Genomic DNA, 27,128 nt, shown 5'->3' with positions numbered 1-27,128 from the left:
CGCTAACATGGCCAATCTACTGGATTTTCAATAATAAAAATATAAGCTGGTGACAATAAAGATTTTGTTTATTAATTTTTGGCACATATTTTCGAATAGTTACAACACTATTCTCTAAAGTATAAGCCCATAAAACTCTTCATTCCCCAGTGAAGGTGGATTTGATTCCAGACCTTCGGCTCAACATGCATTCCAAGGCGAACCCTTTTTTTGTCAATGACATGTGTAGGCTTACCTTTTATTGTACCTTCTTCCTACTTGTCATGCGGTAAGGTCCAACCTAAGATGATTTTTCCTCGCATTAGGTATCTACTGATTTGCCATATCTAACTTAACATGGCAGAATCCAGAAAATTTGAATAATGGTTAACATTGACTTGTTATATCTTTTTGGTAGAACCTTTTAATTATGAGGCTGGTTAGATGTTAACCTTCACCAAACTTCTCTTAAATTTAAGGTAGAAAATAATTGGCCGTGTGTCGTTAGAAATTTCATATTTTGCAGATCAAACGCTCTTAAAAAATGAAAAGGAAAAGGAAATTAATAGGTAGAAAATACAACTTAGACACAGAATAATCTATTCAAGCTATCTTTGAGTTTAACCACTCATCTGTTGAAGAAATGTCAGTTTCACTGTAGGCTTAAAATGAAGTGCGATGACTGCGGACTGCAGTAACCTATATAAAGCCTCTGAGTTTAAGTGGTTGAAGGGTCATCACTCATACTATTTATTAAGATAGCAGTGGTCCTTCATATTTATACCGGGTGCAGCTCACTTAAAGAAGGTGACAGCTGCAACTTTCAAACACTCTCCAGTCTCCACATCATCCCTACCTGTTTAATCAATTAGAATTTAGAGGTGGCTTGAGGAACTTACCACAGTTAACAGCAATCTATATATATGGTTCCTTACTTCCTTTACTCAAAAACATGGCAAATGAACAAATTCACTTGGAAGTTTACAATTTTAGGAACTACACTGATACAACTAAGATGGTTGAAATGCAGACTGTTAGTTGAACACGTCCCACGGTCCCACCCTTATCAAGTTAACAGATATTTTAGACCAAACAAAACCTGATTAATTATTTAAGAGGAGGCAGTTATACTGACTCGATAGTGAGTTGTTACTTGTTAGAAGACTGATAGTGGAATCGTAAGCATTATTCAGCTTTCTTGTTCATATAAATCTAGTTATTGGATGGGACAGAGTAGTAGAGTACATTACTTGTATAGAAACATTTAGAGTTTGTGCTGCAAACGGAATAACGAAGTCGCTGTTACTAAGGGAAATTGCATTAACCACTTGATTCTAATTCTAATTGAATATAGTGTATGGATGATGCATTATCATTGATCCTAATTCAGTATGACTACTATTAATCATACGAGTTATTAGTTTCAATTAATCATACCACATTGATACGCCATTTTTCAGCCTACAAAAAATAAAAAATAAATAAAAAAATAAAAATGCACCAATTTTCAGTAAAGACCTAAGTATTCAACAAGTACTGAATTGTCAGGTACCTTAGGTTACAGTGTAAAAATTCTTATGTAAGCCAAGCTTAGGCTGATACAAACAACAATGCAAACTGGTTGTTAGATTTGTAAGGCAAGAATTGTGTAAACAGTCGCAAGTTTTGTTGTTCCAGTTTGTTTGAACGGCAGGGACATGAGGCCAAGTGTACGTGGTGTACGTGGTCATACTGTCACAGTGTCATGCTCTCATAAAGGCTCGACTGGTCCTCAACAGCTGATAATTGATATCGTGAGGAAAATAATGTCAACCATTAAAGAATGCCCAAGCATTAACACCTACAGCCTGTAACCATACAAACCATGCTTAACAATTTCTGTAACCTTTTAAATTGAAGGATACGAAAGAAAACGAAAAATTAAGCACCCCCTCAACAAAAACGAAATTTAAAACAAAACCAACTCGGCACTCAAGTTTCAACTCCATATAATAAGCCTAGAAGTATAGAACCTCTCATCTACGATACCATCTTGTTATGTTCAATTCAATATAAGAGGGAAACCACTGTGTATACCTGGAAGGGAGTATTACACTGTTATCTCCAACAATTTAACCTTGAATTACTTCAAGTTGACATTGTGTTTCAAAATGAAAGAGAAGGATACTAGAAGATGTTAGCAATTCTTTTCATCCCATTTCTAATTTTGTTTGATCCCAATGTTTAAAATGAAGCTTCTGATGAGCATGAATTTGCGCAGTAGTGGAAATGTAGCATGAATTATTATGATGCTACTTAAGATAAAACACAGTATTCAAAATAAAGCATGATTTATCAATTTTAATGATTAATATGAACGCATAGAGGAAAGAACATGGGGAAAACAACTAACAAGAAAGGCAAATGGATAATGTGCATTATGATAAAACAAGATTTAAAGAAGAAAACTGTGGATTTTGTATTGACTATTGAGCAATCTCTTTTTTTCTGCCAAACAATGTTGCACTGGTTCCATTCAAAATTCAGGAATCTAACATAAGGTTACACTGAAACAAATCCAATCTTCATACATTAGAGGAGGAATGAACAACCTTATTTTGTTTCCCCACAAGCCAAAGCAGAGTCCTCCTTGCAAAAGAAGGCATGGGTTGAGAGTCCAGAATATTACTACTTCCAACTTCCTCATCAACTCCCATTTCACTTCCTGAGCTATCCCACCTCGAAACGTCGATCTCAGAAATAGTCCTCCTACTAGTGTTGTTACTATCCTTCATCTTAAAATCGTCGGCAGCTTCAGCTTTCTGCAATGGGAATCGGAAAGAGGATGCCCTCCTCGAAGAAGAATCACCTACAGATGAAAGCTTCTCTTTCTTCGACCTAAGCCAGATCTTCGAAATAGAGAAGCTATCCTTCTTGTTCTTTGAAACAGCACTGCCAATGCTATCACCACTATGAATTTCAATACTTCTCAATGCATCAAATCCCTTGAACCCCTCTCTACTGGAATGACAATCACATTCCGACATGGCTGTCCTGTGTCCCGGTGTTAATGGAATTGTAGGCTTTTTACTTGTCTGTTTTCTTACTGGGGGTTTTATAGATACTTGCAAAGATGAACTCTCATCCATAACATACTCAAATGACCCCATAGAGAAGCATCTCCTAGCATCAACATTACTAGTACTAATACCACTACTACCTTCCCCTGCAGTTGAGGCAGGGGCGTCGACATTCCTGAATTTCCCAAGCTTAACAGTAACAACTTTCTCTTCTACCACTGCCGAAACTGGCACCGAAACGGCATCCTCTTTACTAATAATTTCACTCAATTTATGTGAAAAATCATTACGAGAAGACCCAAACTCCTCTTCTCCATGACAACCTATTTGGTTACCTGTTCCAACAATAGAGCTTGCAGCATGTCTATCTGAAACAATCTCTCTAGAACTCTCACTTCCAGATTCAAGAACAAGAACAACTGGAGAACAACTACTGTTATAAGGAAATTCAGGAATTAAACTACCTCTACAAAGAGGGCAAGTGGAGTGAGACAAAAGCCAAGTATCTATGCACTCAAGATGGAATGCATGACTACATTTTGGAAGCAATCTAAGCTTATCATCAGCTTCAAATTCACACAAACACACAGCACAATCAAAGGGGTTCTTCAATCCTATAATAGCTTTATAAAGAAACACAGGAAGAGTGTCTATATAAGACTGATCAACTCCAGAATCATGTAAATGGAAAAGTTGTTGTAACTGTCCTTGTAAAGCAGTAACATTGTCTATATCTTCTGGGTCTCTAGTACTTGGTCTAAAAAGAAATCTAACAAGAAGGTGAAGTAAACCAGAAATGAAGAAGATTATAGCTAGAATTATGATAATGAGCAAGATACTTGGACTAATCTTATTGAAACTATTATCAGCTTGAAGAGAAACTGAAGGTGGGGGTGGTGGAAGATATAGTGGATGTTGTGAAGGAGAAATGTAGTCTTGTACCTTACTTCGAAACAAAACCCAATCCATATTTCAAAACAGAAGCTAGAAAACACTCACCAAAGTTTAAAGCTTTTTAGATCTGCTTCAATTCACCTTCTTTGATAGATACCCATCTTTGTCTCTCTAAAAGCTCAAAAAGGGAGGATTATATTGCATAAGCTTCTTTGGTACAAGCAGGCCTATTGATGGAGACTCTTGGGTAGGTTTTTAAATATTTTTGCTTCCGTTTTTGTTATTGTTTTTTACTGCAAAATGTGAACCTGCAAGTCAAATGGCTTATTCAAATTGAAAGAAATGGAAACCAGAAAGCTAATATGGTGGAGAAAATAAATGGAATGCCAGAAGCACAGAAGGTAAGAAAATTGAAAGAGGTAATAAATATATAATAAATCTCCACACCTTACTCTCTGAGTCACAGTGAATGAGATTAGCTAATAATCTGGGTCAAGAAAACAAATCATAATGCTAGACCCAAGAATCTACTGTGGTTCAAAATCCAATGCTCATCTTCTTGACTTTGGATTTTAGAAGAACCCATTGCATCAAAACCAATGCTCATTTAATTCCTAAAACTATTGTTTAATTTAGTTTTGTATTAGTTCAATGCTTGGGTTTGATCTATTTTCTTCTCCTTACCACATTCTACTTCTAGGTCTATTTCTTTAGGGCGTGCTTGATAACCTATTTTTCTGTTAGCAAATCAATATTTTTCCACTTAAATATATATTTGCTGCTCTTTAGATACAATTTAGGACTTGGCGGGCAATTTTTTTTGACATTTGCCAAATTTTTCCACACCTTATTTTCTCATTTAGAGTAGGAAAAACTTATCTATCTCTCCTTTTAGATTTTTCCATTTCTAGATTTGTTTGACAAATTTAATATTTGCCACAAGTATTTGCCCAATTAAGTGGGGATTTTTATCAAGCATGCCCTTGGTTTTTTTTGGTGTTTACTGAAGAGTAGCCTGGTTAGATTGTTTGACTCTTTATCCCTACTAAGCTGCTCTATTTGGTCTAACAAAGTCAAAACAAAAGCCTAGACAGAGGAAGATTTCCATCGTTTTGGTGAAAAGGTAATAACATGTCACAATTATGGTTCCCACATTAGTCATTGAATCCTGGATTATGCTGCCATACCAATTATTAGTTATTGGACCCAACAAAAAGAAAGTTTGAGCCGCCCCCAGGATGGGTCCAGCTCGTGAGTCATGATACTTTACAGAGATGCTAAACGTAGAAAGCTGTGTGCCAGCACCTCCGCAAATCATTTTTGGATTTTGGATATAAATTGGTAAAGTATTTTAGTGTTTGCAGTTCTTTGTACTTGTACGAGACAACAAAATTTTGACACTCAATCACTCATGAATTTGTATATGTACTGTAGTATCGTACAATTTTGAATTTTTGATATCCCAAGTGTCTGTGCCACACTGCCACTAGATTTCCAAATAGTCTTTACCGGTTCATAGTTCATACTCTTAATGTTGTTATGTTGTCCTAACGAAATCAGGACCGCCCAATTTTTTTTTTATTTTTTTAAATCTATGATCATCGGATCACATGGACTCATCAAGATTTGGGTGGTGTTACATTTTCTGAATCCAACAGATGGCCATTGGTTGAGGAAATGAAGAGTACCACGTCACTAGTTTGTAATCCATCTTTGCACATGGTTACTCAGCTCAACTTTCCTGACCCCAAAAATGTAACCAGAAAGACAAGATTGAAATTAGTAATGCACAATTTATCAAAAAAAAAGTTAGTAATGCACATTAAATCATGAATACGGATTCCATTTTTATTTGAGACGGTGAGAGTCTGAGAGATGAGCCTTTTAGTATTTGCACACGCACGCATCCTCTTTTCATGTACTTTACTCTCACTTTCTGTGCCACGAAAAGTGTAGTCATCTACGGACAAGACTGCAGTCGATCCAAACCAAAAGGGTCTTACTCATTCTAAATTTTCTGATTTTTGTTTCTGATCTCTTTACAGGTCCTTTTGCATTTCCTCTCAATGGTTGTAGGAGCAATGTCTGAATGATTAATATGTTTGGCCTCGTGTCTGTGGTTGAATTTTGTTAAGGATGCTTATTTTATCATGTAAATATGTAATACGCCAGAAGACATAATGTGTTCTATTTTTGTTTTTTGTTTTTCATTTTTTATATATTTTTAATTTTTGCTTATGGAATACGTACTATCTATAACGTGAAGAACGCTTCGCAGATATAAATTTTACAATTTTTTGCATTTTGGATGAAAGTAATGAAAGTACTAGGCTTCATCCTTTTTTTTTTTTGGGTTAACTAGTATTACCCCCTATTAGATGAATCAATTAGGATTCGCCCCACTAGATGGGAAATTAAGGACTCCCCCCTAAACATATGGTCAACTTAGTTTGACTATTAATTTTCAAGTCAAACAACTAAAAATGACACAAATGCCCCCACCTAATTAAAATTTAACATTTTTTTTTTGAAAACAATGAGGGGATTTGTGTAATTTTTATTTGTTTGACTTGAAAGTTAACGGTCAAACTAAGTTGACCGTATGTTTAGGAGGGAGACCCTAATTTCCCATCTAGTGGGGGAAAATCCTAATTGACTCATCTAGTTGGGGGGGGGGGAATTAACCCTTTTTTGTTTAATACATTCAAAAAGTGGTGCAATACTGGCAATGACTCCTCAAGAGGTCACCCATGTTAGTGTTGGAATTTCTTGTGTTATATTTCAAATTACTTGTGTGTGTAAAGTGGAGAAAATGAACATAGAATGGTTCTCTTCACTTTGTGTTTTTGTGATAGTCCCACATTGGTAAGCTATCACTAACTTTGTGAACATATCTAGACTATACTTGGTCTAAGGAGGTGCCCTTAGAGTACAATAGGGGTGGGAATTTGGCCCTAACGACCCTAACCCGGCCCTGACCGACCCTAAGCCCTATAAAGCCCTCACAATAAAGCCCTCACAGAAGTTTAGGGCCTACTTAATGCTTTCTAATGCTTAGAAGGGGGGCTGAAAGATTCTAAAACATAGGCCCGAATTCCTAACTAAGCCCTAACCAAGCCCTAACCGCCCCTGTTTTTCATACTTTCACTATAAATACACATATCATAATTGTCCAACTCTTTTGTTAAATATTTTCAATTAAAATAACATTGTCCTTGTAATTTATCACTTACACCCAAGTGGTACTTCCAATAACTTGTTTTATATAACAAAACTTGTCAACTTAAAGCCCAGCCGTGAAGAACAAAAGCACTATTGCTTTAATAAAAATAAGACTTTATTCCTTTGATCATCAAGTCAAAGTCCATAACTTATTATTCTCAATTTCTTTTCTCACTTATTTCTTATAAATTATATTTTTATTCACATCCAAGCCAAGTCTAAAACTAAAGGTTTCCTTCCACACCATTAAAGCAAAATATAGAAGCGGACATTTGTAACATAGAAACCAAAACACCCTTTGTCGGAAAAATGACATTTATAATCTCAAACCTTTCTCCATCACTTGTTCAAAAGCCAATATTTTCATTTCCATATACAAAGCTTGAATCACTTTTAAATTAGAAGAAAGGTAATATTATATTTGTTTGAATCTATTATAGAAATAATTTATGATATTACAAATAGTTTAACAACTTCCATGACCCTTAACCAAAACTATTATGTTTCTTCTTTATATCTATTACTTCTTCCTTTTAAAATGATAATATAATTATTTGTCTATGTATTTCAATGTTAAATGTAATTTTAGTGAGATTTGAGTACAAGGAAGAACAAATTCAACTCTCGATGTAATTTGATTCATTAGATTGTGGATGTGCATTTTAAATTTTTGGACTTATACAGATTATTACTTAGATTGGTTGGACTTTGAGTTTGTAGATTATTGTACATTTTGTAATATAAATGAGTTTTAAAACTGATGTAGTAAAAACAAGAAAAATATATAGGCCCTACTAAAGTCCGACCCTAAAGCCCTTAAAGAGGGCTAGGGTCGTGGTCGAGATTTGAGATTTAGACTTGTGACCTGCCCGGCCCGGCCCTATATTGACTTTAGGGTCGGGTGACCCGGCCCTAATATCTGAAGGGCTTTAAATGTTTAGGGCCGGGCTAGCCCAACCCGGCCCATTGCCCACCCCTAGAGTACAAATATTTTTGTGTTAGGAGGAGGACTGCACACAGTCACCCACACACCAGCCCGCATTGAGTCGTGTCGAGCTTGGACAATTCCCTAAACTATTTTTTATTTTCCTCCACGTTTTTTGTTTTCTATTTACAATAGGTTTCTATCTTGTTTTTAGAAACTAAACCGACTTGGTCTCTATATAACCAGGACTCACGTCCAAATCTTTTCACTCCATTCTACAAACCCTCAAGCCTTTTAATTTGTTGGTCACTTTTTAATGTATCAAATCTCAAAATTATTATAAACCAAGCTCGCAAGTATATGAATCATGCATGCAATAGTATAGTAAAGCAAGCAAGGGTCGATCCACGGAGATTATGTTTTTGTGATTTTCTAATCTAATCAATTAATCTACCAACTAGAAAAAAAGGGTTTTTGGATTGGAATTAATGCGCTAAACTAAATAGCAATTAAATACGAAGATTAAACGATTGTGAAAGATATCTATAATTAAGATTCATCTAATAATCCAATATACTTATATAATTCATAAATTTAGTTTTTTTTTTTTTTTTTTTTTTTTTTTTGATTGGCAAGCCTATTTTTAGATGAGATCAGTAACTCTTTGATGCTGGCGGGGTTCGAACCCCAGACCTCTAGTATTATCACCCAAAGGTTTTACCGACTTTGCTATTCGGCACCTGCATTTAGTTCCTTTTTCATATAACTCATAATTGAATGCTGCTAGCTACTTCAACTTCAATTTTGGGTGATAAAACAATTTAGTTATTATTATTTTTTATATAAATAAATCTTAAGCCATTAATTGGTCCTCTTTGATAAGAAGATATTACTTAACTACTCATTGTCAAACGGTAAGCATACACTATCAAGATGTTAACCAAGCATAATGTATCAAATTATAAGCACAATGAGTGAAAAAGGTTTAATCTTTACTTACAAAACCAAAAGAGAACGGAATTACCCAAAGTCGAAGAACACTATTATAGAGCATAACACTTTATCAAGGAACCAAACCATGAATTACATAAACATACCTTCATATTAAACTACATCTCAATTCTAGAATGGAGTTTTTAAGGTAATGGAGACACGGAGAAGAAGATAGATATTGTAGAGAGAGAGATCTAGGGAAACCCTTTATCTAGAGACTTACACGTTTGATCTTAGATATGGATGCAATTAAGGAATTATTTCGGTGCCAAACTCTTTGGAATAATTCTAGAAGCAATCCCGGAGAAGTTGGATTTGGATTCTCAAAAGTCAAACATGTGCCTTGCAGGCTAATTCCAACGTTGCATCTTCTGTACATAACTTCAGTTTCCTAATTCTTGTGAAACTCTGGATTCTTTTTCTTGTTGGATTCCTCTTTTCATGATTTCAAAATTAAGGCTAGGAGATCAGATTTAAAACTATTCTAACTCAATAATTATTCTCTTTTATAATCTTATTAGGGTTAGCACTTTTGGAGATAAATATGACGTTTTTGCCTTTGGCTTTTAGCTGTAACTCCAAATAACTCCTCTTTGACCTGCAAAAGCTTAAATTGCATTATATTAGAATATTCAAATATAAAATGGAGACTAATATACACATAATTGGGCAATTAAATCCTAATTTTTAAGCATTTGCCTCTTTTCTGTTCTCTTCTTCCTTGAGCCGTTAGAGAGAGTTGTGTTGTCATTCTAGAAGAGTAGTATCTTTGAGTGCATATCAACGCACTACTATCATTGAATCCTGTGAGGAGAGACGCCTGTTGAAGCTTTTTTGCACCATCTAAAGGGGATAAATTTTTTCCTTAAGGACAATGTTTAACAAGCCTTGGTAGTTAATTTGTGTCCGTTTTGTCCTTACTTCTTTTATGTTTCCTAACTCCAGGTACAACAATTAGTACTATTCTTACTATACTCAAGCATACTTAACTGCCGAATTTTGATAGATCCGCTGTATTAGTGCTGGTAGGCTTTGCCACTCACCAGAAGTTTTATCTTCATCAAGTAAAGTTTAGATAGACACTAGACACAATTATATTGCAAGAGATAATAGAGCTTTTTCAAGGCTTTACCATTATAACATTGTAAAATGTTATGTTTTTAGTTATAGAATATGTACTATATATATTATTTCCAAATCATCTCCGTCCTTGCCAACGCGTCTACCACCATTATGTTATTTCATTTCTTAAATATATATAGGAGTAAGATACGCATAACACAATTACGACGGATTTGGATGAAATTTCACATAATGTTTTGACATTTTGTTATGTGTCAAAACAAATAAAAAAATATTACAAGTTTGCCATTTTCTAAAAAAAATATTTTGTGTTGGGCAACCCCCAATTACATCAAGATAACCTATTGCAACCCTTCACCCGCAAAGACTCCCCAAAGCTTCTCATTCTCATACATCCCCCACATTGAAAACTTAACAAACTAAATTTCTCTCCACATCTCAATCAAAAGTCAAAACACTAGTCATTATCATACATCCCCACATTGAAAATCCCTCCATATTTTAATCAAACTAAATCAAAACACTACTTATTTAAGTTAGACCATTTAAATAATTTGAAATTGACAAAACCCATATATGTAAAACCCATTTAATTAATTTGAAATTGAAATATCATTTAATTTGAAATGGAAATATATTTTTAATTGAAAGTAAAAAAAAAAACCCAAGTTATTGAAAGTCCAAAATCACAACTGTAACGAGACCCAAATGACCTTATATATCATATCGTTGGGATGTACTTCCAATCGACGCCATGAGGTCGTTTAAGTATATAGCGGAGCGGTCTAACAATGTTGTTTGAGTCCAAAGTCTCAAACGACCTTATTATATCATTGGGATATGATGTACTTTCAATCGACGCCATGAGGTCATTTGGGGACTCTCTTTGGGCGACATGGCTGGGTCGTTTGGACTCAAAAAATTGAAAAGTTCATTTTGTTTTTTTTGTCACTTTCATATGTTTGATTATCCCTTAACTAAATACAAACAGTCGTGAGAACCAATCTCAAAACCCACTTCCCAAACCAATCCCAACAATGGCCATTATTGATCATTCTTTAATCAATTATTCGAAACATTGAAATATTTGGTTATTTCATTATTAATTTAAAATACTTGTGCAGCCTTCTTTCTCATCTCGTTGTTCGTGTGTGGAGAGAGATGAGAGTCGAGTGAGAAAAAGAGAAAATGGCGATGGCGATGGCGATTTTTTCAATTTATTTGTGTGAAGAGAGTTGAGCCTGAAAGAGATAATAAGGGCTGAATAGGTTTTCCGGTTTTCTTTTAGGAAAGAAAGGGGTACTGGACCTAAGTGATTGGACTTGGGCCGGAGGCTGCCCAATCTAATTTGGTGGGTGTAGGATACACGACCCTATTTGATTATCTCCTTACATTCATCATTAGATCAATGTCACTACGTCACTATGTCAGACTAAATACGGCACTAGTTAGGTAGAACAGTTGAATGATCTCATGCAACCCTCAGCTTTGCAGAAGCTCTACCTCATCAAGTCATCAGGTAAACTGTAAACACATTAACTGACATTTGTTGCATGCAGGACTAGGCTTCAATGAATTTTTTGTTTAATATTGGTACTGATCAACTGGTGTGTGTGAAATAGAAAAAGAGAGAGATGACTTGTAGTTTATTCACTTTATTGAGAACCTACCTAACTTAATTTAGTAACAACTGATGTGGTCTGATGTCTCACATTTTGAATTTATATATATCAAAACCCATTTTAATCCAGCAGATCGGCAACTAATGAAATGACCTCAACAACTTGCATCACATCCTAACTAGACAAACCACTTAAATACAGAAGAAAAGGTTAAGATACCTTTGGCAAAATGGCAGTTCTATGTGAGGCCGTAGCAACGCATGGAATAATCCTCCTTAAGTCCTTAGTAGTATAACTATGTAGTAAACACAAGAATATATGCATATATGTACGTGTGTGATCGAGTAGCTCTACGCCTCTACCTTGTACCTATTATCAATGAAGCTAATTCTAATTTCAATAAAGTGAGAGAGTTTTTGGTAAATTATTTAAAAAGGAGGGAGTTGATTAGAATAATTAAGGGAGGTGGTTCTAAAATCATAAAATAGAGAGATTACAAATACACAGTTCGGTTGAGAAATTTTCCTCCTAAAGATCCGGCTATCATATAGTGCAGATATATATATATCCCTTTGCAGTTTGCACCTTACATTCAACTAGCCCAAAGGGCCTTTCTACAAAGCCCATTATTGTTATTTGAAAAAACAAAAGAAAAATCACAAGAAAACCTACACATCATGGTTGATGCAAATGATCGTCGAATCTTCTTAACAAGGAGATTCAATACAAAAGGAGAACACGAGTTAGAAAGACGAGATCAGGGTTGATTGATTTGGTCACTGAAACAGTATGCTTAGGAGATGAAGTGATGAAAGAGGAGAGTGACGATAGCATCAACAAGCCTTTCCATATGATCGAGAGCAAAGAATCTCTCTTCTGACTATGATGATTACAAGGGCCATGAGATTGGCATTGCCCCTCACCTCTTTGAAGAAGGTCAAGGACCAGCTGTGAATCTATTATATGCATGTATGCACATGTTGCTTTTAGAGTAATTGGTTATAGTGAGGTAGTATTTAGTGGACGTGGTAATAAGTGGGTTAAGGTCATTATAGTGTAATACTAATTTAATAGTATTTAGAGGATCATGAATCATAGATTATTTCACATTGTATAAAGAATGTAAATAATAAAACAATAAAATTGTACCTTGATCCATTGTAAGAGTGATGTCTTGAATCCGATAGCAAAACACCGTTTCTCTTCCAAACCTTTATATTCTTTATTGTGTTAATTGTTGTAGTGTGAAAAATGGGGTTTCTACACTATTATATAAAGGATGGAGAGAGGACGGTGGTTACACTCTTAATCTTCCAAGTCTGTTTATCTCCCTTTCCCATAAAAGGTGAAATAGAAAAAGTAACCTTCTTCTCTTAATTAGCCAATGTAATTAAGGCATGAGTAAATAGGATATTTACTTAGAAGTAACCCACACATCAATTTAGAAACCAAAAGTCTATAAAGTTTTGACTTATTGACCACTTTATGGAGGATATGATATAGTGGTCTTTGGACTATTATATCATATCTTACATTCTCCCACTTGGTCTATATGACAAAACTAAACAGTGATTTTATTTACAAAACATTTTGTAAAACGACTCGTGTGGGTTGACATATAAAACAACATAATTGCGATCGCGTTTTTGAAAATATATCCAATACATGCCTTTACATAATTTGGTTATTATAATGTCATAATCAAAACAACTTACTTATGTGAGTCATGGCGGTAGTGTGTCTTTGAAGCGGCGGCACAGTCCTTCCATGTACCACAACATGAGTAACTTGAATGACATGAACCTTAAGTGAGAAGTGTAGGCAAATAATAATGCCTAAATTATGTCCATCCTGAAATCCATTCATAAATGTACGTACATATAATGGAAATAGGAAATAACAGAAACAAATTATATGAGATCTCAAAAATGTCTATCGTAATGAGATGTAACTTAATTCATTCAATCCAAATAACTGAAACATAGTCAAGCTTGACAACCAAGACCCATAGTGAGAACGTGTTCCTTAAATGTCTTTGGTGGGAGCCCTTTGGTTAATGGATCAGCAATCATAAGTTTGGTGCTAATATGTTCAATAGACACTCGTTGTTTCCGTACTTCTTCCTTTACAGAAAGAAACTTCAACTCCATATGTTTAGCACCCTTTGAATATTTGTCATTCTTGGAGAAGAAGACTGGCATGCATGCGGCATAAAGAAAGTCTCGATTGGCCTAGAGATAGAGTCGACAACTCTAAGCCCGAGATAAAATTCGCAGCCATAAGCCATGAACTATGGCCTCAAAGCAAGCCACAAACTCAGCTTCCATGGTGGATGCAGCAATGATAGATTGCTTCAAGACTTTTCCATGAAATAGCCCCTCCAAACCAACATAAACACATATCCAAATGTGGACTTTTCGCCATCGGGACAACCGGCAAAATCTGAATCGAAAGTAACCAATCACCTCAAGATGAACGGTTTTCCTAAATGTGAGTATGTGATCTTTTGTTCCCTTCAAGTACCTTAGAACTTTCTTGGCGAAGTTTCAGTGTTCCATCCCTGGATTACTCGTATTCCCGCGCTTAACGCCAACCCAAAGCTAATGTCCGGTCCGGGTGCGTGTCCAGGCATTACATTAGGCTTCCTACAGCTGAAGCATATGGAATTGCTTCCATTTGCTTACGTTCCAATTCATTCTTTGGACACTGCATAAGGCAAAACCTATCCCCCTTTTGAATTGGAGATTCCCCAGCTGAACAATTTTCCATGCGGAATCTTTCCAGAACTTTGTTAATATATGCTTTCTGAGACAATCCTAACCATCCTTGTGAACGGTCTCGAGAAATTTCGATGCCAATCACATAGGCTGCCTCCCCCATATCTTTCATGTCAAAGTTCTTGGCGAGATACTTCTTGGTTTCATGTAATAAACCAAGATCACTACTGGCAAGTAAGATATCATCAACATACAAAATCAGAAAAATAAACTTACTCCCACTGACCTTCAGGTATATACACTTATCAACAGTGTTTTCCTTAAACCCAAAGGAGGTAATGGTATTATGAAATTTAATATACCATTGTCTAGAAGCTTGTTTAAGTCCATATATTGATTTCTTAAGCTTACAAACCAGATGTTCTTTTCCTTTTTTTGCAAAACCTTTAGGTTGATCCATGTAAAGTTCCTCATCTAAATTTCCGTTCAGAAAAGCGGTCTTTACATCCATTTGGTGTAGTTCCAAATCGAAATGGGCCACCAATGCCATGATGATTCTAAATGAGTCCTTCTTGGATACAGGTGAGAAGGTCTCTGTGTAATCAACACCTGCTTTTTGAGTGAAACCTTTGGCAACATATCTGGCTTTATGCTTATCGATATTGCCTTTACTATCACGCTTGATCTTAAAGATCCACTTTCCCGCGACTTTCTTGCATCCTTCAGGCAATTCAACAAGTTCCCAGACTTCATTATGTTCCATTGATTTCATCTCATCCTTCATGGCGTCAAACCATTTAGAAGAATCAGTGCATTTAATGGCTTGTTCGTACGAAACCGGTTCATTATCAGTCCCAATGTCATAATCATGTTCTTGTAAATATACCACGTAATCATCTGAAATTGCAGATCTCCGATCTCTATGAGATCTTCGTAATGCAACTCCTTGTGGTTCATTTACAACAGGTTCATTGGCGACATTTTCGTTATGGAGTGGTTGGTCGTTTATTTGTTGTTCATTGTCATTGTTATGATCAACAACATTAGGAACAACTTTTCTAGAAGCTAAAGGTAAAATTACTGCATTACCATAGCTTCCTCATTTACCACATTTCCTAATTGTGTCCTATTCTCTTCAATAGTCACATAGCGTGGTAATTCACTCCCACTAATTTCACCATCCTCAAAAGATTATGGCATTACCGGGTTTCCATGATTCTCGTGACTTTGGTTAGGCAAGTAAAATCTATACCCTTTGGATTTCTCACGGGTAACCGATGAAGTAACCACTTACCGTCTTGAAATCCAATTTCCTTTCTTGTGGGTTATAAAGTCTAACTTCCATTTGGACATCCCCAAACATGCAGGTGCCTTAAGGTTAGGTTTCCAAAGTCCATAACTCAAAAAGGAGTTTTGAACCGACTTCATGGGAACCCTATTTAAAATGTACAAATGTCTGTCTTTAGAGCTTCAAGCCCACAGTGAAACGGGTAAGCTAGAGTTACTTAACATACTCCTAACCATATCCATGAGTGTACGACACGCCTTTCAAAGCAACACCATTCTGGCCGAGGCGTTCCTAGCATTGTATATTGAGCACATATGCCACGCTTTTCTAGAAATTTAGCAAATGGACCGGGGTGTTGTCGATTTCATCATAGCGACCATAGTACTCACCACCTCTATCGGACCTTCACGATTTTCACCTTTCTATCTAATTGTCTTTCGACCTCAGTAACGTACACCTCAAGGGCATCCACTGACTGAGATTTTTCATGCAACAAATAGATATATCCATAACGTGAAAAATCGTCAATAAAAGTGATAAAGTACTTTTCCCCACTAAGGCATGGAGTGGTGAATGGTCCACAAATATCAGTGTGAATGATCTCAAGGAGACTTGAGCTTCTTGTGGCGCCTTTCTTAGTGTGTTTGGTTTGTTTACCCTTAATACAATCCACACACACTCCAAGATCAGTAAAATCTAGATTCTCAAGAATCTCATCTCTTACTAATCTCTGAATTCTTTCTTTGGAGATATGCCCCAATCTTTTATGCCACAAAAAAGAGGACATGTTAGTCATACGACTACGTTTAGTTCCAACTTTAGGATGCAGAATCATAAGGGTCTCGGCAAAGTGGTTATTAAGTTTCATCCTATATAAACCATCACATAATATTCCAGAACCAACTAGACATGAATTCTTAAATAAACTAAAGCATTTGTTACCAAATGAGCAAAAATAACCATCAGCATCAAGTCTAGATAATGAAATAAGGTTTCTGGAAATAGATGGAACATATAAAGTATGAAATAAGTCCAAATGAAAACCACTATCTAAGATAAGTCTAAAGGTCCCAACAGCTTCAACAGGAGCTTTGACTCGATTCCCCATCATAATGAATTGCTCATTTGGGTTTGTGATTCGGGTCGTAACGAATCCCTGCATCGAATTAGAAACATGGACAGTAGCACCAGAGTCAACCCACCAAGTATTAGAAGGAACTTCAGTAAGGTTTGATTCGAAACATACAAAAGAAGACATACCTCTTTTTTCGAACCATTCCCTTCTTTTCTGACAATCTTTTTGAATGTGTCCTTCCTTCTTACAGAATTTGCACTTATTGTCATATTCCTTCTTTTGAACCTGAGGAGCATGAGCAGGTTTATCCTTGTGAGGTGCCTTTTTCTTGCCATTTTGAGGCTTTCTTCCTTTATGTCCTGATCCTGAGGCTTGAGTCATGAGATGAACACTTTGCAATCCTTGTTGCTTAAGCCTTGTCTCCTCTTGAACAACCATACTGGTCAGTTCATTCACATTCCATTTCTCCTTAATGGTGTTATAATGGATCTGGAATGGTTCATACTGAGAAGGCAAGGTATTCATAATAAACTGAACAAGGAAAGACTCTTCAACGTTCAACCCTAAGTTTCTCAGTTTTGCAGTTAGGTTCGTCATTTCCAGGATGCGATTATACATCCCACGAAGCCCATCATACTTCATAGTGGTCAGCTGGGCCAACAAAGTCCCCGCAAGGGATTTGTCAGCGGTTTTGAAACGATCTTCCACAGATTTTAGGAATTCTTTCGCGTTTTCAGTCTTAGGAAGCGAAGATTTAATGTTTCCAAAGAATCATGGTTTTCATAAATCCAAGACTAAGTCTGTTTGCCCTTTTCCCAAAGATCATAAAAGGCCCTATCCTCTTCATTAGTTTCATTTGTGGGTTCAGCGGGCTCTTCATGCTGGAGTGCCAAATCAATGTCCATAAAACCTAATTGGAATTGAATATGTTCATACCAGTCTGAAAAGTTTGACCCGTTGAGGATAGGCACAGACAAAGCATGGGGTTGTAATGCATTGGGAACAACAGGTACTGCAACAAAAAAAATAGATGCTCACTACATTAATTAAACTTAATTCTTTGAATTTAACACAAATAATCCATAATTTATGATGAACAAGGTAGTATTATGATATGACCTTTGGGTCTATATCACAATACACAAAAATATTCATTCATGTTATAAAAGCCATAAGTAATAGGACTAGTTAATCATGTACGTAAATTAGATAGGTATGTAACCTTTGGGTATCCAACTCCTATTCTAATTCATAATACACATTAATTATCCTATTTCAATTTCTTAAATTTTAGTAATAATTAACCTTTGGGCTAACTATCATATATTTGATAAAGAAATTGCAATGGTAATGCCATTTTTTTTAATTCATGTGTTGGTATGCATAATTTTCCAAATATTTTGGCCACTTTGGCGGCGTGCAATATTCAAAAAATTATAAATACCAAGAAACAGTAAATGGCATTTAGCATAAATCATGCAGCGGAAATAAATATCATATCATAAATAAATAAATAAACATAAAACGAACAGTTAAGAAGCATGAGATTAGTTCGAAAAATTATTCCAGAAAGAAAAAAAAAATTCAAAAACTGTACAAAAAAATAAACTGTTCATGCGTCAAAACCTCAATACTTAATGAGTGCAGCACGCTAATCCATTGATATATATCATGGTAAGGGATGTAATAGACCAACACAAAACCTGGCTGTCTTTAAAACATTAGAGTGGGCCACGGGTCAAGATCGTTATACACATAAACATGTCCTAAAAGGTATGGTACAATACACTATACACAAAAAAAAAATAGTTGTTAACATGTCCGCACATAATGTGTAACATTGTGACAAAAAAAATACAAACAAAAAATACGGTCCTGTGACCCCACTTAGCTTTAATCCAAAAATAGTAGCATAACATGTGTACTATTCATTAGAAACATGGCATCCTCAAACTTAACTTTTGTCAGTAACACAGAAATAATATGCCTTAAAGGTACACATGCATGTGAAGTGCAAACAAACGGATCTGTTGCATACAAATGATTTGACTAATATTATTTAGTTAAAATTTGAGTCTAGCTCCCACTAGAGTTCAGAGAGGATATTAAATACAAAATTATATATATTCTGACGTCATCGTGTTTGTTTTAATCCTCAAACTTCATTCTCAAATTAACAAATAACATGATCTAGTTTGAAACCAACAAAAACCCATAAAGTAGCCAAAAGAAATATTATAAAATATGAAAGGCTATATAGTCATGTGCTCATAATCAGTTAAGCAAGACAACAAGAGTGTTCAACCTAACATAGTTTGCATTATATCCCAAAAAATTCATGGAATCACATTAAATAAATATCGGTCAAAAACAACACTTTCAATATTATTGAAATTACAATTTTATAGGAAATAAACATGATTCAATTCTTTGCTCTGATACCAAATGTAATACTAATTTAATAGTATTTAGAGAATCATGAATCATAAATTATTTCACATTGTATAAAGAATGTAAATAATAAAACAATAAAATTGTACCTTGATCCATTGTAAGAGTGATGTCTTGAATCCGATAGCAAAACACCGTTTCTCTTCCAAACCTTTATATTCTTTATTGTGTTAATTGTTGTAGTGTGAAAAATGGGGTTTCTACACTATTATATAAAGGATGGAGAGAGGACGGTGGTTACACTCTTAATCTTCCAAGTCTGTTTATCTCCCTTTCCCATAAAAGGTGAAATAGAAAAAGTAACCTTCTTCTCTTAATTAGCCAATGTAATTAAGGCATGAGTAAATAGGATATTTACTTAGAAGTAACCCACACATCAATTTAGAAACCAAAAGTCTATAAAGTTTTGACTTATTGACCACTTTATGGAGGATATGATATAGTGGTCTTTGGACTATTATATCATATCTTACATATAGTGCTAGTGGGTAGTTGAGTGGTAGTTTCAAATTAGTATGTAAGACTTATAAATAGTTGTAACCATGGACCGAATGAGAAATGAGAAGAATAGTATTGTAGTTTGAACATTATTGTGAATTAGGAGGTCATTGGTTCCTCAATAGATCCATACGGAGGTCTCGGGTTTCCTCGAATTAACCCATACAAATATACAATCTAACTAGATTGTATCAGAATCCAAATATAATTGTTGCTAGTACACAAAATGGTTTTGTTATGAATGTAGCTGATAGTGATTACTGGATGTGGGACTTCGAGCTAAATGATGATAGAATTCCTCCCTTAGAGGATATTATTGATGTTGATCGATTTTGAGAATATTGGAAATTTCTTGGGGTTTAATAATGAGGAGGAGGAAGACTTCAAGTCTGTTGGAGATATTCCCTCTTAGGAAGACTTGGCAAATGATGTCAATGCCCAAATCCACCGGTGGCGGAGGTTTTGCAGTTGATTTCTGATATTGATAATGACCCAATGTTCAACATGAACATAGTGGAATCTGACATGGTCCCTTATGGAGACATACCACATAGGACTATTCCTTCTTTGGAGGAGGTCCTCGTCTCTACTGTTGCAGAAGAAAACTATGCACAACCTAATCACCAATTAAGCTGAAGGAACAATGGAGACTACGGTTCAAGAATATATTAAAGCAACAGGATATAAGGGCACTGTATAACTCTCAAATTTATGATGATGATACTCAAATTACAGCAATGAAAGACACTACCTCTCTGATTAGGTTCGCGGCTTCTGTCCCTTTACAGAAGCCTTTGGATCAATGGTTATATCCTGAACTGTAGGGGGATTGGCTCTAAGGAAACTGTATGGGTCGTATTCATGACCTAGGAGGTTAGTGGTGACAATGGGACCGGATGCGGTATAGTATGGGGAAACAGGTTGTATAGGATCAGATTCGCGGTATCCTAACCGCTCTGGAACTGCTACGAGACATGGAGAGAGAGAGAGCGAAATCATAACTGCAAGATAACTGCCGCGATACGTGGAGAGAGAAGAGACAATGGATGAAAGAGGAAGAGAGGGATAAAAAAAAGAAGAGAGAGAGAGAGAGAGAGAGAGAGAGAGAGAGAGGAGGACAAATAATCTCAGAGGTTGTAATAAAGGAGCATACATTTGGCACCGTCTGTGGGGAATCGAGAGAAAATGGCTACGGTAGTGAAGAGAGGAGTAGGGAGACCTAAGAAAGCAACGGTGAGAGAAACTATCGAGGAAACCGAGAGAACTGAAGAGGAAAGGATAGGAGAGGAAGAAAGGGTAGGAGAGGAAGAAGTATCTAACGTGGCGGCGGACGCTACCAGACTTCTTCAGGAAGAGATAGTTAGGCTACGGACGGAGAATGACGAGTTAAGGAAGGAGAGAGAGGTTACGCAGGGCAAAGGGGTCGGGATGATCATCGGAGCAGCGAAGTAGAGGGAGAGAATGAGGAATACCCGCCACAGGAAGCTGAACTAACGGTGGGTATCACCTTGGAGGTAGTACAGGCTATGATTGAGAAAGATAGGGAGAGGAATCGCACCGCAGAAAAAGCGAACCAGAGCGCTACGCAGAAGGAGGTTGCAAGCCTCAACAAAAATCTACTAGCAGATAAGATATGGAATTCGGAAGTGCCTAAGAGATTCTCCCAGCCCAGATTTGAGAGGTATGATGGAAGGGGAGACCCGACGGATTACCTGCACCATTTCTGACAACAGATGCCGTTATGGCAGGAGAATAAATATGATGGGCTTCGTTGCATGATGTTCCCCGCTAGTCTAAAGGGGGGTGCCTCAGATTGGTATTACAGGTTGGCTTCTCGGAACATCACAAGATTTGAAGAACTGGAGCGCGCGTTTGTTGACCACTTCATACACCAGAAAAGAAGGGTGGTTGACATCGTAGCTCTGTTCAACATAAAACAAAGATCAACGGAGTCCTTGAGAGAGTTTCTGTGTAGGTTCAAAGAGGAGACATTGAGAGTGGAGAATTTGGAGGAACATGCAGCGGTCATAGCTTTCCAGCACTGCTTGAGGGCGGGAACTAGAGTTCATGAGTCGGTTTCCAAAATCGAAATCACTTCTTTACACGCTCTGTATCCCAAAGTAGAAAAATACATACGCTACGAGGATATTATGCAGAGAAATGCAAAGGAGCATAAGAGAGCAGGGAAGGCAGTGTAGTCTGTTGACCGCAATGACCGCAAGGGAAAAAGTAGAGTAGAGGAAAGAGAGAAAGGAGTGTACAGAGGAGAGAGCCGAGGTCCGGATAGGACGGGAGACCACGGTCGAAGAGAGATCCGAGAGAGGAAGCCGTACAGGGAAATCGAGCAGACTCTGCTCAACCGGCCCCTAGAGGAAATCTTGCCGTTGATTAAGGGACAACAGTACTTTGAGGGTCCGCGGAGTACGCCAGTGGAGATAGAAGGGAAGCCATTCTATGCCTATCATAAAATCAGGAATCACACCACTAATGAATGTTACGCCTTGAAATGGTTGGAGGAGAGAATGATTGAAAAAGGGATGCTCAGGGAGTTTGTCGCAGAGGTTCACCAAGCCGAGAGAGTGCCAGCTCTGGCTAGAATTTTAGGTACCATCAATGTCATATTTGGTGGGGAAACCCTGGGAAGAAATGCACACCGAGAAAAGATGAGAAAGACAGCAAGTTTACAACAAGTGAATGAGGTGGTAAGCATGCCGCGGCTAGTGCGCGGAATCGCAAATGGTGAGGAAAGCATAAGGTTCACCCTGAAAGACTTAGAGTCAGTAATTTCTCTGCATGAGGATGCATTGGTGATCACTATAGCGATGGGCATTTATCTGGTAAAGAGGGTGTTGATAGACTGCGGCAGTTCAGTGGACTTGTTGTTTAAGGGGGCGATGGAGGAGATGAATATTGGAAAAGATCAGCTACAAGCGCCGCAAACTAATCTATACGGGTTCAACGGCAGCATGACAGAGCCCATGGGGGAATTGATGCTACCGGTTACAGCCGGTCCGACAACGGTGTTCACCAGATTTATGGTGGTGGATTCAAGTTCCCAATATAATGCCATCCTGGGGAGAAAATGGATCCACAAAATGAAGGCCATTCCATCGACATTTTACCAAGTGATCCGCTTTCCTACTAATGGGGGGACATATGAAATAAGGGGGGATCAAGTAGCAACGCAGAGTATCCATCAAGTGACTGTAAAAAGTCTGGTCCGCGGAACAAAGGGAGAGTGGTCATCACACGAAACAGGTTTAGCATAGCAATTACAGGAGACAGCGGAAACAGAGGGGTACGAGCCTCCACCGGGACCGAAAACGTTGGATGAGTTGGAGGTAGTGAACCTTGGGGTGGGAGATGAGGAAAAGTTTACCTCAGTTGGAGCGGACTTGCCGGAGGAATGGAAATGTAAGTTGGTACAGTTTCTAACAGTTAACATTGATATATTTGCATGGGTAATCGAGGATATCACAGGTTTGGATCCAGATTATGCTTGTTATCATTTGCATATGAATGAAGATGCTAAGCCAGTGCGACAAAAGATGAGAAGTATAAGGCCCAAATATCGCTGAAGGGATCCGCGAAGAGGTTATACGGCTGAAAGGGGCAGGGGTAATAAGGGAAGTGGAATTTACATAGTGGTTATCTAATGTGGTCGCGGTACCAAAAAAGAACGACAAGGTTAGAATGTGTGTCGACTTCACAGACGTAAACAAAGAATGCCCGAAAGACTGTTACCCTATGCCCCGGGTAGATGAGTTAGTTGATAGAACGGCAGGATATAAGGTGTTCTCATTCATGGATGCATCGATAGGATACAATCAGGTCGCGATGTTCGGGCCAGATCAGGAGAAAACCACCTTTGTGGTGGAAGGTGGTACTTATTGTTACACCAGGATGCCTTTTGGCTTAAAGAATGCGGGTGCTACCTTTCAGCGGTTGGGAGAAAAGATGTTCGAAGGCAAGATTCGAAAGGGGATAGAAATATATATTGACGACATGGTGGAAAAAAGCATGTCGGAAAAGGAACACTTAGAAGGCCTTCATGAAACTTTTGGCATATTGCGCAAGCATAATCTGAAACTCAATCCCGAGAAATGAACATTCGGGGTAACTTCAGGAAAGTTTCTGGGCTATATAGTCACCCACCGCAGAATAGACGCAAATCCAGATCAGATTCGATCGTTGATTGAGATGCCATCGCCGCAGAATGTGAAGGAAGTACAAAGACTGGCGGGGAGAGTCGCCGCACTTAACAGATTCATTTCCAAATCGTCGGACAAATGCCGGCCTCTATACCGCTTGCTGAGAAAAACTCCTGATTTCCATTGGACCGCGGAATGCGAAGTAGCCTTTCAAGAGTTGAAAAGGTACTTGGGGCAGGCACCTTTGCTATCACGGCCGGAACAGGGAGAAAAGTTGCATTTGTATTTGGGTGTTAGCGAGTACGCTATAAGTTCAATTCTGGTGAGGGTGATCGACAAGATAGAAAAGCCAGTTTACTTTCAAAGCAAAACCCTACTGGAGGCAGAGACCCGGTACAGTAGGATTGAGAAGTATGCTTTGGCGTTGATATTTTTAGCCCTTAAATTGAAGCCTTACTTCGAAGCTCATTCTGTGGTGGTAGTAACAAATTTGCCTCTCAGACAAGCGTTGAAGGTCGAGAAATTAGGTAGAATGCTTAAGTGGGCAGTATTACTCAGTTCTTATGAGATTACATATCAAGTCAGAACAGCAGAAAAAGCACAGGCCATGGCGGAGTTTCTGGCCGAATTTCTGCAGAGGACCCACTTGGGGAGACGAAATGGTAATGGAATCTGAAGGGGAGGTCGGCCGCGATCCATTGGATCCTTGGGATATGTGAAATGGGTGGAGAGTTTTCGCGGATGGCTTGCTACGGATATAGGAAATGGCATAGGGGTCGTGTTAGTGACTCCAGAGAACAATCGCCCTGAGCTATCCATGAAACTTGGGTTTGCCGCATCAAATAATGAGTCTGAATATGAAGCGGTGATAGCTGGGTTAGATTTGGCCAGAGATCTAGGGATGAATGAGTTGTCTGTTTTCTCAGATTCCAACTTGGTAGTAAGTCAGGTGAATGGAGGGTTTGCAGCTCGCTGTCCCCGGATGGCAAGATACCTCAAGGTCCTACAGCGAAAGGCAAGTACGTTCGACAAAATACAGTTTGCCCATCTGGGCCGCGGAGAGAATAGACACGCCGATGCTTTGGCGTATGTGGCTGCAGTTCTTCCTGGATCAGAGGGTCGGTCTATCGAAGTAAGAGTGTTAAGCAAGCCAAGTACATCGGATGAGGATGGTATTTGGCTCACTACCAAAGGGGATTAGGGTTGGATAGAACCGATAAAGACTTTCTTGAAGGGAGTAGAGGTAGAGAATAAACAGGACAGGCGAAGGATAGAACAGCTGAGTCAGCGGTACACATTACTGGAAGGTGACCTATACAGGAGAAACTTCTGCAGCCCATTGCTTAAATGTATAGGTCCGCGGCAGGCTCATGAAGTTCTTGCTGAGGTTCACGAAGGAGATTGTGGGAGTTATTCTGCGGGGTGAACTACAACTCATAGATTGATATCACAAGGGTATTTTTGGCCCCATATGAAGAGAGACGCCACAGAGTACGCCAAGAAATGTGAGAAATGCCAACGATTTGCTTCATTCATACACTCACCAGCTGAGCCATTGCATAATGTGTTCAGCCCGTGGTCGTTCGCCATGTGGGGACTGGATATTGTAGGACCTCTACCCATAGCGAACGGAAAAAGGATATTTATGCTAGCCGCTACTGACTATTTTACCAAATGGGTGGAAGGCATAGCTTTGCAACAAGTTAAAGAAGAGAACGTGAATAAGTTTTTGTGGGAGAATATCATATGCAGGTTCGGGCTGCCGCATACTGTAATCGCAGACAATGGAATTCAGTTTACAGGGGGAAAAGTGCGAAAGTTTCTTCAGGCATTTAAGGTCAAGCAAGGGTTTTCATCCCCATACAACCCTGAAGGAAATGGACAGGCAGAAGCATCTAACAAAATAATAATGGATAATTTAAAGCGAAAGTTGGAAGAGAGGAAGGGTGCATGGGCAAACAAGTTAAGTCATGTGCTGTGGGCATATCGAACCACACCAAGAACATCCACCAATGAATCACCGTTCGCAATGGCGTACGGAGTAGAGCCCGTCATTCCCGTAGAAATGATAGAATCCACGACCAGAACGCAGGCTGTGGAAAGTAGACTGAATGAGAGAATATTAGCCGCGGATTTGAATCTTGTTGAAGAGAAAAGAGAGATAGCCCGTATTCGGTTGGAGGAATACCATCGGACTCTACAGAGACAGTATGATAAACGAGTGAAGCCACGGAGTTTCAAAGTGGGTGACTATGTCTTTGCGAACGAAGTTACTCCCCGCCACAAAGAAAGAAAACGACGGGAAGTTGGGGCCAAACTGGGAAGGTCCATATGTCATCAGTAAGAAGGGTACATCTGGAACTTATGGATTACAGACTACGAATGGAGAAAAGATAGAGAGGCCGTGGAATATCAGAATGTTGAAAAAGTTCCATGTCAAGGATCTTTGTTTAGTCTTTTCGTATTTGATAGCGCACTCTTTGTATTGTTTATTATTATGACTATGAAATAAACATGCACTTCTTCCAATCGAATTAGCAGTAGATAATATAAATCAAATCAGTGGTTCAAAGAGAGCGGGGGGAAGAGCCCTTCGCAGACTGTATGTCCGAATCAAACTGGGGGCAATCCTGACTAGCTTCACAGCTGTTCATAAGAGCGGGGAAGAGCCCTTCGCGGACTGTATGTCCGAATCAAACTGGGGGCAACCCTGACTAGCTTCACAGCTGTTCATGAGAGCAGGGGAAGAGCCCTTCGCGGACTGTATGTCCAATCAAATCAAGTGGGGGCAACCGACTAGCTTTCACAATTTTGTTCATGAAGAGCTGGGGAAGATCCTTCGCTGGATCAGTTGTATGTCCGAATCAAACTGGGGGCAACCCGGACTAGCTTCATAGAAATTATAGTGAGCGGGGGGAAGAGCCCATCGCGGACTGTATGTCCAAATCAAACTGGGGGCAACCTTGACTAGCTTCACGGCTATGTAAGAGTGGGGGAAGAGCCCTTCGCGGACTAAACATCCTAATCAACATGGGGGCAACCCTAGCTAGTGTCACAGCTAACTAAGTCTGCAAATGAAAGGGATGCAAACAACTTGGTTAAAATCAAGGTAGCTTCTTCAAAGATGATGAAAAAGATATTCAAATCAAAGTTCCATATAGATCAATGGCT

At 38.1% G+C, this 27,128-nt stretch overlaps 3 protein-coding genes across 3 annotated transcripts; 1 reads left to right on the top strand and 2 right to left on the bottom strand.

Annotated features, from left to right (window-relative positions):
* Positions 1-2,412: 2,412 nt before the first annotated feature.
* On the bottom strand, positions 2,413-4,040 carry LOC147508550 (RING-H2 finger protein ATL13-like). Its single transcript, XM_086601015.1, has one exon. It carries the CDS (start codon positions 4,005-4,007, stop codon positions 2,544-2,546), a length of 1,464 nt encoding a protein of 487 aa, XP_086457141.1. The 5' UTR covers positions 4,008-4,040; the 3' UTR covers positions 2,413-2,543.
* Positions 4,041-14,408: 10,368 nt separating this feature from the next.
* On the bottom strand, positions 14,409-17,454 carry LOC147508549 (uncharacterized). Its single transcript, XM_086597248.1, has 2 exons — positions 16,440-17,454; positions 14,409-15,574 (listed from the first exon to the last, which is right to left on the bottom strand). Exons 1-2 carry the CDS (start codon positions 17,452-17,454, stop codon positions 14,409-14,411), a joined length of 2,181 nt encoding a protein of 726 aa, XP_086453374.1.
* Positions 17,455-21,539: 4,085 nt separating this feature from the next.
* LOC147508548 (uncharacterized) lies at positions 21,540-22,004 on the top strand. Its single transcript, XM_086597247.1, has one exon. The coding sequence runs from the start codon at positions 21,540-21,542 to the stop codon at positions 22,002-22,004; it is 465 nt and encodes a 154-aa protein (XP_086453373.1).
* Positions 22,005-27,128: the final 5,124 nt, after the last annotated feature.

This window comes from Coptis chinensis, chromosome 3, assembly GCF_015680905.1.
Source record: "Coptis chinensis isolate HL-2020 chromosome 3, ASM1568090v1, whole genome shotgun sequence".
NCBI lineage: Eukaryota > Viridiplantae > Streptophyta > Magnoliopsida > Ranunculales > Ranunculaceae > Coptis > Coptis chinensis.
Note: the sequence above shows the minus strand (reverse complement) of the source record. Positions and strands in the feature narration are given on the sequence as shown.

Bases quoted from the DNA above. Each gene is read 5' to 3' on its own strand.
- LOC147508548 (XM_086597247.1), top strand. From the start codon at position 21,540: ATGCCGTTATGGCAGGAGAATAAATATGATGGGCTTCGTTGCATGATG.
- LOC147508549 (XM_086597248.1), bottom strand. From the start codon at position 17,454: ATGACGAACCTAACTGCAAAACTGAGAAACTTAGGGTTGAACGTTGAA. The intron at 15,575-16,439 runs GTAAACAAACCA...ATGGTAATGCAG, and splicing joins GTGTGTGGATTGTATTAAGG to TAATTTTACCTTTAGCTTCT.
- LOC147508550 (XM_086601015.1), bottom strand. From the start codon at position 4,007: ATGGATTGGGTTTTGTTTCGAAGTAAGGTACAAGACTACATTTCTCCT.